Source organism: Sander lucioperca, chromosome 8 (genome assembly GCF_008315115.2).
Source record: "Sander lucioperca isolate FBNREF2018 chromosome 8, SLUC_FBN_1.2, whole genome shotgun sequence".
Lineage (NCBI taxonomy): Eukaryota > Metazoa > Chordata > Actinopteri > Perciformes > Percidae > Sander > Sander lucioperca.
In genome coordinates this window covers 40,340,495-40,356,342 of record NC_050180.1, presented here as the reverse complement: position 1 = coordinate 40,356,342, position 15,848 = coordinate 40,340,495, and the positions used below count along the sequence as shown (strand labels likewise).

The following is a 15,848-nucleotide window of genomic DNA, read 5'->3' as shown; positions in this document are numbered from 1 at the left end:
GTCACTGTTTACTTCATTCATGTGTTTACTGTGTTCATGGACTGAGGATGGGACGAGGATTCAGTATTCGGCAGAATCTTAACCAGTGGATTCGGTATTCAGCCGAACCCCAAAAATCTGGATTCGGTGCATCCCTAGTTTAAATACATAATCTGTACTCTGTGCTTAAAAAGAGGAATTTGCATGGCCGGGTTGGTTTAGTGGTAGAGCAGGCACACATGTACTTAGAGGTTTATGCCTCGATGCAGAGGTCCAGGGTTCGAATCTGACCTGTGACAATTTCCTGCATGTCTTCCCCCCTCTCTCTCCCCTTTCTCACTTAGCTGTCCTGTCAAATTAAAGGCGGAAAAGCCCAAAAAAGAATAAAAAAAGAGGCATTTGTGCTTGTGTTTCCATATCTGAGACTAACAACGAACAGTACTGAATCTGATGTTTGATATGACCAAGATAATCTCATTCATGTACGCATCAAATCGGCGGATAAATTCACACAAAAGATTCTGCAGACACAAACATGGCACTACACCATCCAGGCCTTTTAAGTAGTATTCTCAAAAACATCATTATGCTACCTGTGATCGTTTCATGCTTCCCTTCTTATAATTAACCCACAAGTGTGCAGTTCACAGAGGTGTACAATACGCTTTAAACAAAGACATTTCCACAGCATCAGAACACATACTAAACTTAGCAAGCAGGGATATTTGCTTAATAATTGCAAGGTTTTGATTGGCTGTCGCCCTGTTCCTCCAGACACCTCTCGTCCAATCAGAGCAGGGGAGCAGACAGGAAGAGAGTACCACTTTGTCACCAAAGAGCTGTTTGAGTACATGGTCTGTAACCACAGGTACACTCCTCCTCTCTTTTCACTGTTTACATGGTTTTGTTTTAGATTTTTGAATGTTATTAATTGGATTTGGATGCATATTTATATTGGTGTGTATGTGTCTCTGTGTGTGTGTGTGTGTGTGTGTGTGTGTGTGTGTGTGTGTGTGTGTGTGTGTGTGTGTGTGTGTGTGTGTGCATGTGCATGCATGCGTGCGTGTGTTCAGGTTTGTGGAGTACGGGGAGTATAAGGGCCATCTGTACGGGATCAGCACTGATGCCATTGACAAGGTGCTGAAACGAGGACGGATGTGCATCATTGATGTTGAACCACATGTGAGTTTCATGATAACATGGATCAACTTTTTTCTTTCAGAGTAATAACTGTTGTCGGTGGTTTGTCCCTCTCCTCTAATCTCACCCACAGGACAGTTCTCCGTCCTCATATCTAAAACAGAGAAGGTAGCGGTCACGGTTTTAAACACGTGGTTAATGTTGAGAAACGGTCCCAGTTCGGTTAGGTTTAGACACCAAAATACTGAGTTAATAAAAAGATGGAGGTTTGGGTTCAAATCTAGGGATGCACCGAATCCAGATTTTTGGGGTTCGGCTGAATACCGAATCCACTTGTTAAGATTCTGCTGAATCCTCGTCCCATCCTCAGTCCATGAACACAGTAAACTCATTAATGAAGTAACCAGTGACTGTCCTTCCTTTGCCGTACCTGAAGTTGCTGCATTCTGGCTGCTGTCTGTAGATTCCTTCATGCACATCTCGTATTCTTTCGGATGTTTCATACCAGATGTTGTAACAGCGGTGATGTTGTGTATAGTTTAGGGTCCTCGCCACCACCAGACTAATCAGCATTACAGATTGAACATGTGAAGTGGAAGTTTTTCTTGTTAGCAGCAGGAGTGCGTATCAAAAACACCAGATGAAACAAATAAGGACGATTTGAGGATTAAACCAAAGTTTGGTCTTTGAGTATGTATTTACATTTGCAAATGCAGAGAAAACAGTTTCACAAGTACTCATGGCACATCTGAAAGGGTCTTCTGACCATCTAGACAAAAACATACGTCTATATAGATAAGAACTCACTTAAACCACCCCCCTCGCTACGCTGATGAAAGAACACCATAAAAAGTCATAATGACTTTACTACTTTTCCCCTCTGACCCTGCTTCTCTAGTTAATAGCCTAAACACCTGTTTAAAGCAAGAAACAGAAGGAGAAAACAGTTCAAATGTTATGATCCCTTTCCACCCTTTTCTGCCATGAAAGGAGAGACTGAGTTCTAAAAACAATAAATAACTTTCACAGAGAATAGCTTCACCTAGACTCAAGGTTTTATGATGCCAGTTGCTTCTGAAAGTCTATTACAAAACTAAAGATTATTAGGAAACTCCTGTAAAGTATATAAGAGAATCTTGTAAGATATCAAACTATAATGTTAAAATAATGTTAAAATAAAATTCCCACTACACATGTAGCTGGACTTGAATGGTCTTCTTTTGACTGAAAGTACTGCCAAACTACACTTTTTCTGCTCATGAGTTCCATTTTCACTTTGAATGCTCCACCTACGTAAACACCTTCCCGTAATCAACGGCGCCGTCATTACGTCGACCGACAGGGTTCGCTGGGAAAAAATTCTAAGGTTCGGCAGAAACCCAACCCCGTCAAAAAGCACAATATTCAGCCAAATCCGAAGCCGAATCCTGGATTCGGTGCATCCCTGTTCAAATCAGACGTGACTTCACTTCCTGAAGGTTACCACGTGTCGCAGAATGTGACGTAGCTCCGTTTGTTCCATACAGTTAAAACATTTTTCTGTTTCCTTGTCTTTTCAAACGGGACCTGAATCCCGGTCTCCTGGGTGAAAGTCCTGTCTTTGTTTACGTCCTTACGCGGGGTGTGACGCTCTTAATCTTCGTCACCTCTCTTCCTGCTTTGCTCCCATCATAACTATTAGACGGCGCTGCCACTATTAACCTAAATGTGGGTCAGAGTTGATGCTTGAACAAACTACCTATGGGAGCGTTTTTCCAGAAAGAACAGTCTCTGCTCTTCCTGAAGTGTGTGTGGAGTTTTTCTTCATCTGAATCAAGGCTTTTAAGACAGAGGTGGTCGTATGTTTTACAGATTTTAAAATTTGTAGCTTTTCCTTTCCTAAAAAAGCAACTCTGTGGTTTCTATCAAAGAAACAGTGCATTTTTTTAGATCATTTTTTGGGCATTTCTGCCTTTAATGGATAGGACAGCTAGATATGAAAGGGGAGAGAGAGGGGGAAGACATGCAGGAAATTGTCGCAGGTTGGACTCGAACCCCTGGACCTTCTGCGTTGAGGAATAAACCTCTATATATGTGCGCCTGCTCTACCAACTGAGCTAACCCGGCCACGGAAACAGTGCATTTATTAGGGACTATTTATTAGGGACTATTTATTAGCGGCGGAGTAACACATTAATCCCAGATGTGTTGGTTTTGTTGTCAGAGCATCCAGTCGCTGCGGACGAAGAAGCTGAAGCCCTACGTGATCTTCATCAAAGCTCCGAGTCCGGACAGACTGAGACAAACCCGGAGAGACGCCCGAATCATCACCAAGTGCACCGTCAACAGAGCATTCACAGTAAGAGCTTTCCTTCAATAAGAACTCTCTGAACAGAGATTAAAAAACAATAGAGTTCAGACACCAAATGGTTTATTTCACATTTGAAATAGTTTCCGAATGAATGTCTTTTGCGCTGTGCTTTTCCCCCAAAGTACAAATATAACCAATTTACACAGATCTAAGAATCTACACGTGAGTTTTCATACATGTACGTGGACATTGATTAGGGTACGGAAGTGACTTTGATGAAAGCAGTGAGAAGGTTTTGGGCGACGCTCAGCTGGAGGTTTAAAGGTGCAGTATGAGTTCCTGCATGGTTTCAGGGCCATTTCATTTTTGTCTCAAATCATAGGCATCTCTCCTTGACCCGCTAGCTGCCTGGTCCCTGAACACACCGTGAAAAAGCCCGGTCTCGGGAGACAACACAGGGGTCGTAAACGTCAAAAAGACACTAGAGGCACAGGATAGGCACCAAAATACAACAAACCACGTTCCAACCAATCACAGACAAGATGGTTGGGGAGGGGGTGGGGGTTAGTGACAGTTAGTTAGTCATGACGGTTATGGAAACATGGGGGGAGGGGCGAGCTCGCTCTGTTTTGCAGGAACTCATAGTGCACCTTTAACTTTACATTCAAAGTGGAAATGAAGGAGCTTTAGTTGCATCATTTAGTGTAGTTGAAGAAACAGTTTATTGTGATGAACAGAAATACAGACACCCAATGGGTTTGTTGGCGCTTTTTTCGAGGTTTTTGACACATTTCGATGTCGTTTTGAAGCTTATTTTGATGTTTTTTAAGCTTTTTTGACGTTTTGAAGCTTTCTGCAAATTTGTGACAATTTTTTCTATTATTTTTTTTATGCTTTTTATGCTCTTTTTGTTTCTTTTGTCGCTTTTATATGATGTTTTTGTCTCTTTTTTCAAAGTTTTTTGCGTCTTTTTCCGACATCTTTGTCTTATTTGGACTGCCGGCACCAACCCGTTCTCACTCCGAACTCGTAAAATACGGACGTTTGGACGGTGGCTGTCAGCGTCTGAAGCGACGCAAAAATCGCCCCTCAGTGTGTTTTTAGAACGCACCAGGGAGAGCAGCAGCTACACGGCGTTTGAAGATGACGTAGCACTAAGAGCGACTACGGTAGCGAGTAGTATGAAAGGCCGAAAATCTGCATAGGGAGGTTGATTGGGGGGGTGGATAGGTCAAACAACACAGGACTTTCACTCAGACCGGGGGGTCGTGTCCCACGTTTCATAAACCCAACTGTCCCGTTCTTTTTCTTAAACTTAACTGTCCCGTTCTTCTTTTACTAAACCCAACTGTCCCATTCTTCGTTTTCTTAAACCCAACTGTCCCGTTCTTCTTTTACCTATGTAAACGTAAGCCCACGACGACCTTTTCCTTAACCTAACTGCATCATAAGTGACGCCAATAGTCCATACCAAGCGCGTTTAGATAACACGCGTTTAGATATGACGTTAAAGGAGACTTTTAGCGTCAATAACAACGCAAAAGGCACCTGACCAAGCGTCCGTATTTTACGCGATGGGAGTTAGAATCTGTTGAGCATTCACCTAGAAGAGTCGTGAAGACTTGTGACTTTAACTCCTAATGAAAGCGCCGTCCCATGTTCCCCCGTCCTGCAGGAAGAAGACTTTGTGGAGCTGGAGGAGGCGTCCCTGCTGATGGAGGCCAAGTACAAACATCTGTTCGACAGCGTGCTGGTGAACGACGACCTGCAGGACGCCTGCATGCAGCTCTGCTCCGTCATCCAGGCGGCGCAGGACGAACCGCAGTGGATCCCCGTCGGCTGGAGCCAGACGGACGAGTAACGAGAGGAAGGAGAGGAAGGGAAGGAGAGGAAGGGAAGGAGAGAATAAGAAGGAGAGGAAGGAAAGGAGAGGAAGAGAAGGAGAGGATAAGTAGGAGAGGAAGGAAAGGAGAGGATAAGAAGAAGAGGAAGAGAAGGAGAGGATAAGTAGGAGAGGATAAGAAGGAGAGGAATGGAAGGAGAGGATAAGAAGGAGAGGAAGGGAAGGAGAGGAAAGGAAGGAGAGAATAAGAAGGAGAGGAAGGAAAGGAGAGGATAAGAAGAAGAGGAAGAGAAGGAGAGGATAAGTAGGAGAGAATAAGAAGGAGAGGAATGGAAGGAGAGGATAAGAAGGAGAGGAAGGGAAGGAGAGGAAGGGAAGGAGAGGAAAGGAAGGAGAGAATAAGAAGGAGAGGAAGGAAAGGAGAGGATAAGAAGAAGAGGAAGAGAAGGAGAGGATAAGTAGGAGAGGATAAGAAGGAGAGGAATGGAAGGAGAGGATAAGAAGGAGAGGAAGGGAAGGAGAGGAAGCGATGAGGATATCAACTCTACGAGTGAGAATAACGAGATAAAAGACGGAGATGTGTTGGAACAGGACAATATATTAATAACTAATAAAGGCTGACTGATCAAACTGTCTGTTGTCTCACGTTACCTCATCGCTACTGTTGAACGCTGCACTTTAAAGTTTATTTTAATGAAACTATTATATTATTATATTATACTATTTATGGACAGTATTTTTTACACGTAATATTTAATATATATATTTCTGACATTCTTCACAATGTGTACTTTTACTTTTGGTTATTTTAATGCTGACACTTATATTTTTAATCCATGATTTTCTCTAATAACTGAGTATTTCTAATCTGTGGTATTGGGTACTTTTACTTCTTTTTAATATAAACTTTATTATCTTATTTAATCTATTCATCAATGTCTTTATTTGTATTTTGGATTAGCATCTTAATCTTGTATTTATTGTCATTATTTAAGATTTTTAAGAAAAGGAATCAAATAGTCATAAATATATAATTCTTTGTCCCTTTACACCAGCGGTTCTCAAGCTTTTTTCAATAATGTTCCCCCTTTTGAACAGTGTTTTTAAGCCGTGTACCTCCTAACCAGCGTGAATAATTTTTGGTAGAAAAAAGTCTCCATAAAGAGGAAGAATACAGCGATGTCAGCGATAGATTTACTAAACATCAGCCTTGGACCTGGAAAACATTTATATGATGATGAAAAGAAGAGACAAAACCACCAAAAAAACACACAGTAGAAAGAAAAAGAGAAAGAAGGAAGTAAGACAAGAATAGGTCGAAAATAGTAATAAACTTCGAGAAAAAAAAAAACGCAGTATAAAGAAGGAAGGCAACACTAGGACGACAAAAGTGACAAAAAATTCAAATAAGCGACAAACTTTGAGAAAAGAGACAAAAACTTCAAAGAAAAAAAGACAGTAGAAAATAGTAAGGAAGAAAGGTAAGAATAGGTCAAAACAAACGACAATAACCTTCCAAAAATGGTGAAAAACTTCAAAAACAGAGACAAAAACTTTGAAAAAAGTGATTTACTTGAAAAAAAAAAAAAAAAAAAAGTAACTACACCCTTGGAACTGAAAAATATTTTGCAAAAAATGTCACGTACCCCCTGCAGTCCTCCAGAGTACCCCTAGGGGGACACGTACCCTTGCAGTCCTCCAGAGTACCCCTAGGGGGACACGTACCCCCTGCAGTCCTCCAGAGTACCCCTAGGGGGACACGTACCCTTGCAGTCCTCCAGAGTACCCCTAGGGGGACACGTACCCTTGCAGTCCTCCAGAGTACCCCTAGGGGGACACGTACCCTTGCAGTCCTCCAGAGTACCCCTAGGGGGACACGGACCCCCTGCAGTCCTCCAGAGTACCCCTAGGGGGACACGTACCCCCTGCAGTCCTCCAGAGTACCCCTAGGGGGACACGTACCCCCATTTGAGAAACACTGCTTTAAGGCGAGACACGGCAGGCAAAAACATCGTTTTTTTTTCACTGGTCAATTTTGAGATTTTGGGCTATTTGGCTTCAATAACATGTCTTCTTTCAGACTTGTGGTGAAATAAAGTCCGAAATACACATTTAGGTCTTTATTTTACTCCACTTTGTCTGTTTGCGTCAACAAAAGTTGGCGTTCTAAATCATCGCGCTGCTCCGCGATCGCTGTCTGCACCCTGTCGTCACATATACCGTTGGAAAGGTCTCTTTCTCCTGTACAATGCTGTCGGATCCAAATATGGTCATTTCCTTTTTATCAGCAACCAATCGTGAAAGTAAAAGGGGGGATTTAACTCAAAATGCGCAATCTCATTGGCTGATGCCAATTTCTGACAACGTGATTCGTTCAGAATGGTCACGTGACGCGCTCTGACATTTCCGCGGTAGCTCAAAATGTTGAAAGAAATGCGTCGAAAACGGCCGAAAATCACGTCAGAGAAGACGAAAACAGTTGTCATTAGCAACAAGACACAGAGGATCACAAACTAAGACCACAGATGATGAAATGCCTTCACATAGTACGTCGATGTTTAAACTATCGTTCAGAAAACAGGAGTGTTCAGACAGCGGAGGTAATCAGACTCTCTCTCTCTCTCTCTCTCTCTCTCTCTCTCTCTCACACACAGTTTTGTATAATATAATTAGCCTACTATATAATAGGCTACTAAACAGATCTGTAATGTTGGGATCCTAAGTGGTGTGAGTCCCTCAGGCTGTAGCAGGCAGATCCATATGTAGCTGTCAGTGGAGCTGCTGTCACCTCTCCTAGGAGAACTACCAGCTTCTCTTCTGGTGTTAACTTTTTTTGGCTATTTTTCCAAGGTGTAATTCTCTTAGTGAAGATAGTTTTTCCCCGTGGAGGAGGAAGTGTATCTCTGTCTGACCCAGCTGGTGGTCACTGAGACTGTATTTAGTCAGGATCCGTCTCGTCTTCGTGTCTCCGACAGTGTGAAGATAATCTGTCAAATAATAATTTAGTCTACTTTGTTTGCTTTCTCCAATGTTCTAAATATTGGTCGTTTGAATGAGTCATAATTAGTTTTGTTCTGTTGTGTTATGAACCAGTGCTGAATGGAGCCTGGTTAGTTATCTTCACCATCAGCTGACTGAGGGGACTGGTTCTGGTTAGTTATCTTCACCATCAGCTGACTGAGGGGACTGGTTCTGGTTAGTTATCTTCACCATCAGCTGACTGAGAGGACTGGTTCTGGTTAGTTATCTTCACCATCAGCTGACTGAGAGGACTGGTTCTGGTTAGTTATCTTCACCATCAGCTGACTGAGGGGACTGGTTCTGGTTAGTTATCTTCACCATCAGCTGACTGAGAGGACTGGTTCTGGTTAGTTATCTTCACCATCAGCTGACTGAGGGGACTGGTTCTGGTTAGTTATCTTCACCATCAGCTGACTGAGAGGACTGGTTCTGGTTAGTTATCTTCACCATCAGCTGACTGAGGGGACTGTTTCTGGTTAGTTATCTTCACCATCAGCTGACTGAGGGGACTGGTTCTGGTTAGTTATCTTCACCATCAGCTGACTGAGGGGACTGGTTCTGGTTAGTTATCTTCACCATCAGCTGACTGAGGGGACTGGTTTGTGGGAAAAGTAAGCTGGAGGCAGCAGCAAGTATGGCCATCTCCACCTTGATGAAGGTGCCTCTGCCATGCTTTCTGTTACGGAGAAGTTGTGGCTTCAGAGCACATGTGACGGTCAATTCAATGAGAGAAACTGATATGCTCAGGATCTCGAAAGCTGAGGCACTTAGTAGTATTCTGAAGATATTTACAGAGGGATTTGTTAATAAATCATTCCTGCCCTGATTTATGTGACATTTTAAGCAAAAAAACATGGCAAAAGTCGATTTTTTAGGGCTATGGACAGTATATTTTGATTTCCTAGGTAATGAAAGCAGATATCCTGAAATCCCTCTGTAATTTTGTTTTCATCTTGTGTGTAAACAAAATGAAAAAAGAATTTTGCACCTGGCTTTATCATATGTTCAGATCTATCTACCGAAAATATATGCAAAATCGCACATATTTAATGAGAAAATGCATAATTTGCATAATTAAACATACACATTTCAAAAACTTGTAATACATTTTTTTTATATACTTGTGTAAGTAATCAACTGAGGAAGTTTCATGGAGATATCTATTATTTTAAAATTTTAGCCTATTCACCTGTAGTGTCTCGCCTTAAAGAAAACGAGAGTCAGTAAGTCAGGACCAGACACTGTTTGTGACAATATGTCTTTTATTTTTTAATGCTTATTGATTATAAAGTGAAGGAAAACAGATGAATAAAGAAACCAGAAACTCCTCTTGTATCACAGAACGTTCTAACAACATTTGGATTTTATTTTCTATTTGGACATTTTTGAAGAGAAGATCATCACCACTCATGTCTGGTAGGTGGATGTTGTTACCTTTGGACAGAGCTGACAGACAATATTCACTAAACTAAAATGGAAAAGATGTCAGAGTATTTGAATGTTTTCTGTATTTCATTTTGTGTTATTTACTAGATTAAAAGTCCAATAACTGATTATGTTTTTGTCCAGCTCAGAGAGTCAGTTTCCTTCTAATGTTAAAACTCAAACGTGAACCGTTTCCTAACTCTTCAGATAATAAACAAGTGAGAGTGAGTCTGTCAGCAGAGAGCTGTTTCTGTCTGCAGAACAAACTGAAAGAGGATCAATGATAGAGATTATAGATGAGCTGTAGTGAGATCATGATGGAGGGAGGCCTCACAGGTTCTTGGAGCACAAGAAAGGAGATATTATGTTGCACGGCGCGTTGTTCCATTTGTCTGTAGAGAGAGTTTCCAGAGTTTTAATGTCTAACTTTTTATCTTTCAGACTGCAAAATATGACCACCTGCTATAAGTTTAAAGATCATTGTTGCATCATCATGTTTATTTAAAAGACAAGATGTTTTATATGTTGTTGTTTTTTACCGCGATAATTCATCTCAAGACAGTGCTCGACTCCGCCGGTGTTGTCAGGCTGCCCCGGTCCCCAGTGTTTGTAGTCGAATGTGGATCCATCAGACCACATCCACTCACCCTCCTGGAGGAGAGAGATTGGTTCAAAGTTAAAGTAAAATCAAAAGAGGATCCTCCTTTTTCTGTTGTTTTATTTAGAGTAATTTTCCTCTTTCTGTTCTTTATTTCTTTCATCAAATTTCATTTTCTCGATAGCTCGAGACACGAGTGATAGAGTACGGATTGGGCCGCATTTTTCTGTCCAAGCCCGGCCCGCGTCTAACTAGCAGTAACTGAACCCGACCTGAGCCTGACACAGTTAAAATCTAATGTTTTTCTCATACTAATGACACATGTACATTTATTTGTGTGGAAAGCCCGTTTTTATTAAAGTGCTCATATTAGGCTTATTATTATATTATTTTTGGCATTTTCCCTTTCCTTTATTGTGTTATATATCATTTTGTGCACATTATAGGTTTAGAAAGTGAAAAAGCCCAAAGTCCACCCCAAAGGGACTTACCATCTCCAACAGAAAACACTGTTCACAAACTGCTCCAAACAGCTCTATTGTAGTCCAGCCTTTACTTCAGAGACAAACGTGGTCACTTTGGAACACACGTTATAATGCTCACCTAGCTGCTAGCATGGCACGCCCTCATACTCTGCTTCTGACTGGCTAGTAGTCCTTACCTAGATACTGTCGGGGCACGCCCTCATACTCTACTTCTGACTGGCTAGTAGTCCTTACCTAGATACTGTCGGGGCACGCCCTCATACTCTACTTCTGACTGGCTAGTAGTCCTTACCTAGCTACTGAGCATGTGCGACTGCCAACAAAGATGTTCCAGCAGTGAGAGGTCTCACTCTGTAGCTAAAACAGAGACCTGAACACAGGGTGAAAAGAGGAGCTGCAGCAATGTGCAGTACAACTAAAATATGGTGTTTTTAGATAATTAAACCATGTAAAACTATTCTGATATAACCTCTAAATACAATTATGAACCTGAAAATGAGCATGTTAAGCAACTGTAGGAAGACATTCGGAAATGTCAACAGATGAGCGCAATAACACACACGGGGCAACAGCTGTTTAATTTAAAATATTCAATGTGTTAACCTTTGCTGCTTGCTCCGATTCTGACCATGGTCAGAAAACCGGGGGAGACTTGTTACCTCCAGGGCTGACGTTATATAACGTCGGCGTTAAAATCCCATTTCTGGTGACACGATGAATGAACTTGGCTTTCAGTCTGGAGTTCATCTCGGACACCGTACACACTGTGTAAAATACTCCAACCACCAACTCTGCTCTGGTCTCATCTACACGTCTGCTTCCTCTTTCTCTATCTCTCTTCTGCCCACTTTACACACACACACACACACACACACACACACACACACACACACACACACTGAGCTCTCTTAAAGGAGCCACAGCACCATTTTACAACAAATGCCTTATCACGCTGATGTGAACATCATTTCTAAATATCTGTCCGAACCTGGCTGGGGTCAGGTAGCCATCCTCTAACGAGTCACATTACTTCCTGTGATGATAAAAGTCTCACCTGCACTGAGTCAAAGCCTCCCATCCAGGTCTTTTTGTTTTCACCGGTCACTTTCCTAATGTAGTCTCTGAGGAATACATGTTCCTCTTCTGAGTGGACTGAGGCCAGATTCCCACCATCAGACTTGCAGAAGTTCTAATGGAGACAATATAATAAGTTAAAAACATTTAAGAATAAAACATAAACCTAATCACAATTTTAACAGATGTAATCTCAGGACATCTCATTTTTATACTGACATACCTTTGGACAATGCAGGACTTTTACTGTAACAAAGTATTAATACTTTTAGAGACGGTCCTCCCCCAAAAAACAGTCCCATAAGTTGTTTGTTCAAGCAGCAATTAGGACTCATATTTAGGTTTATAGTGGCGGCGCCCTCTAATGGCCATAGTAGTTATGACAGTAGTTATGGAAAAAAAAAAAAATCACTTTACGATTAATTTTTTGCTCCTGTCATAACTACTACAGCCACTAGAGGACACCGCCACTAGAAATCTAAATATAGGTCAGGACAGTCCTGATAAAACTGCTGTACCTCTGCATCGGTCCAACTCTTTCCCTGGAAGTTGAAGCTGAAACAGCGAGAGCCGAACTGAGTCCATCCAGGAGGGCAGGAACCTTCAACACAATGTTGGAATAAAGAGAAAGTTAGATTGTTGTTGTGTAGCAGTTTGTATTGTTTGTTGTGTGTGTGTGTGTGTGTGTGTGTGTGTGTGTGTGTCTCCTCCCATTGTGCCGGCCGGCAGCAGACTGCGCTGAGTGAAGCATGTGAAGTTGATCCACCTCTGCCTGTCCGTAACAAGCTGTCTTTTGTTTTTTTTAGCTTCTCTGAGGCAGTGTTGCATGTCTTCTGTTTGTATTATTTATAAATTAGATAGATAATGTTGCTACAAGCTCCTCCCATCCTTCCTTCAGAAACCTTACAAAAAATGTTTCTCCCTAATCCCTATCAGGACGAAAGATATCTTTCCCCGTGATGCAATCAGTCAAGAGCAGATGTACGGGAAGTTAACATCTGGGTGTACATCCAGGGACAGCGAGGTCAATGGCCTTATGTGGTACCTAATGTTAAACGCGTGATGTACTGATATGGACTCCATCCTCCCAAATGTATAAATGAGTTGCATGCTAGAGAATGTCTTCAGTTCCTCTGCAGAGTAACTCAGGTCTTTGGTTGAATTAAGATCTTATGATTTGCAACATCTTGGTCTCCCTGAAAATTCCTCGATTAGTAAAATCAAGAAGTTGAAAAATCCACAACAAACCAACATGGAGAAGAGAGGAAGGAGGCACACACACACACACACACACACACACACACACACACACACACACTCACACACACACACACACACACACACACACACACACACACACACACACACACACACACACAACAACAAAAAATACAAACACTGTATGAACAACCAAGTCAAATACAATCAGAGCAACGAGTCAGAGATACTGTACTGACCTGGGCAGGAGGTTTGTCCATAACACTGTGATCACAAAAAGACGTATTAAACACGAGCAGTCTAATTACAGGACTACTCAACTCAACTTTATTTATATAGCACCTTTGATACAACATGCAGCCCAAAGTGCTTCACAGAACAAACTTATCTAATGTTTCAGCTTACAGTTTGCACTCAGCCTACATTAAAACTAGTAACATTATTTAATAACTGTCTCATAATCTTACAGGTTAGGAAACCACTGCATTATTCTCCATGTGCAACACATAGAGTTGTTTTTTAAATTAATAGTTGCATAGTTTTTACTTACAGATGGAGCCAACAGTCCGATGGACAAACAGAGCAACAAAGCAAACGGAAAGCCTGATGCCATCTGTGGAAAGATGTTAAACAAAGTCAACATACTGCAGACAAGGACATAAATGCAGACAATTAATGACTGTGATCAGTGAGACATTTATATATATATATATATATATATATATATATATATATATATATATATATATATATATATATATATAAAATAATATAAATATGGTTTAATATTTAGATTAATTATAATAATTATAATGATTTATATATATATATATATATATATATATATTAAATAATATAAATATGGTTTAATATTTAGATTAATTATAATAATTATAATGATTTATATATATATAATTATATGAAGTGTTCTCAAAATATAAAATGCCCTCTTGATGAAATTGTGATAATAAATTGAAATATAATTACCTTTGCTGAGGTGATGAGTGGCTGACACAGAGAAGAACAAGCTGATGACTGTCAGTAAAGGAAGATATTCCCTCTTTATATAGTTTATCAAAGCACCACAAGAGAGTACGTCTACGCCTGCATGACCCTTCTAGTTACGCCCCTCTATTCCAGTTGAGAGAGACCCTTATCAGGCCACGTGGCATCTGAAAATCTTGATACCTAAAAAACAGGTTTAAATCAATGATCACCATGGTGATGCTTAGAAAGGCTCAAGGAACAAGTAAACACTTGTTACATAAATTATGTTCCAGTTAGAGGTGAAACATTAACAAATTGCAGCCTACATGCCAATGTCCTTGTACTTTAATCAAGTATTGCCTTTTTTCAATGAATACTTCTACTCCACCAAAACTCAGAGGGAAATATTGTACTTTTTACTGCACTACATTTATGTGACACAGTTACTTTTTACACAATAAAACGATATGTACTTATACTACTAATCTACACAGTAGTATACAAAGTATCTAACTAAATTGACTCCACGTTACTAAACTACAACATTAAAATGCTCTTACTTGATAGAGAAAATATATTCTATAATAATATAATACTGTGAAAAGAGCTATTGTGCATATGGATTATGATGATGACTTTTGATTTGAAGAATATTTTCCTAATACTTTTACTTGAGCAACATTCTGACCAGGTTATGTACCACAGTCATTTAAAGTAGCTGTGATAAAACCTCTGCTTAAAAATACACTCTTGATCCAGAGGTCAACTTCAGACCTATATCTTATCTCCCCTTTCTCTCTCTGATCCTTGAGAAGGTACTCGCTAATCAGTTAATTTATACATAACAATAGTTTATAGATTTTCAGACACAATTTACAGAACATCATAGCACAAAGACGGCACTGGTGAAAATTACAAATGACCTAACTGTTTCAGACAAAGGACTTGTCTCCGTACTTGTCTTATTAGATCTTAGTGCTGCATTCGGCACTATTGACTATCACATCCGATTACATTAATATAAAGACTGAAACATTTAATTGGCAATAAAACAACCACACCAAGCTGATTTAAAGCTATAGTGTGTAGTTTCTGTCTCCTCCATGAGAAATTCTAAGTAATGACAACAACACTGTTGGCGCGTCCACATGATACAAGTCTTCCCCGTGCACCCCTAACAGTGAAAACACACCAGGCGCGTAAGCGGCGCGTAAGCGGCGCGTAAGCGGCGCGTAAGCGGCGCGTAAGCGGCGCATATAGCTGTGTAGCACAGCTATTTTTATGTCAGCGCCCATGTTATCCAATCTGCCCTTAATGCCGGATGCGGAGTGGCCATGTCGGCCTGCGCTACAGCGATCGTTTCAGCATCACCTCTATATTTTGCGGGAGATGCTGTGTCAAGCCAGGTAGTAATCACGTACAGGAAGACCACAGTTAAGCTGGATGCTTTACAAAATAAAACAGATTTCAAAATAAAACACACAGGTTCATGGTGATTTTGGCTGTCTTGACTTCTCAAAGTGAGACGCGATCAGGCCAGGGACATGCACAGGTACGGGCTATTGTTGCCTGGGCAACTGCCCGTTTGCCCTGATTGGCTTAGCTGCCCCTCTGGTGAAAGAGCCTAAATAAACTTTTCTTTCTTTATTTTTATTTTGTTTTGCTGTGGTGGCTGCATTATTGCGATAATACACCAATCATTACTAAAGTTAAATCAAATTAAATCGCTATATCATCCAATCTTGCCCTCAGCGATGCCCTCTGCCCCCAGTCACGTGACTTTGTTTA

At 40.9% G+C, this 15,848-nt stretch overlaps 2 protein-coding genes across 7 annotated transcripts in view; one reads left to right on the top strand and one right to left on the bottom strand.

The window, feature by feature from the left end:
- The window catches only part of LOC116046593 (MAGUK p55 subfamily member 4-like), a 50,390-nt gene that overhangs the window by 25,444 nt on the left and 9,098 nt on the right, over positions 1–15,848 (top strand). For 2 of the 4 annotated variants that reach the window (XM_031294986.2, XM_031294984.2), the window contains exons 17-18: positions 754–847; positions 1,053–1,116. In XM_031294986.2, the coding sequence (XP_031150846.1) occupies positions 754–847; positions 1,053–1,116 (158 nt within the window). Of the gene's footprint in view, positions 1–753; positions 848–1,052; positions 1,162–3,322; positions 3,458–5,084; positions 5,328–15,848 lie in introns of those variants that run through there. The other 2 variants (XM_031294983.2, XM_031294985.2) reach the window with 2 other exon arrangements.
- Positions 9,599–14,199, bottom strand: LOC116046605 (galactose-specific lectin nattectin-like). 3 transcript variants are annotated; one of them, XM_036004130.1, is made up of 7 exons: positions 14,061–14,199; positions 13,624–13,686; positions 13,313–13,337; positions 12,374–12,468; positions 11,836–11,970; positions 10,238–10,349; positions 9,599–10,090 (listed from the first exon to the last, which is right to left on the bottom strand). In XM_036004130.1, the coding sequence occupies exons 2-7, from the start codon at positions 13,684–13,686 to the stop codon at positions 10,029–10,031; spliced, it is 492 nt and encodes a 163-aa protein (XP_035860023.1). In that variant the 5' UTR covers positions 14,061–14,199; the 3' UTR covers positions 9,599–10,028. The 3 variants fall into 3 exon arrangements, with proteins under 3 accessions (XP_035860023.1, XP_035860024.1, XP_035860022.1); XM_036004131.1 differs by having other exon boundaries at positions 12,374–12,456; XM_036004129.1 differs by having other exon boundaries at positions 12,374–12,456; positions 13,624–13,717; positions 14,061–14,180.

What these genes read in the sequence shown, in the direction of transcription:
- LOC116046605 (XM_036004129.1), bottom strand. Translation starts at nt 13,716, where the DNA reads ATGTTGACTTTGTTTAACATCTTTCCACAGATGGCATCAGGCTTTCCG. An exon ending in GAGGCTTTGACTCAGTGCAG is followed by an intron (nt 10,350 to 11,835) that starts GTGAGACTTTTA and finishes TCTCTCCTCCAG; the next exon opens with GAGGGTGAGTGGATGTGGTC. An exon ending in TCTTGAGATGAATTATCGCG is followed by an intron (nt 10,091 to 10,237) that starts GTAAAAAACAAC and finishes CTCTCTCTACAG; the next exon opens with ACAAATGGAACAACGCGCCG.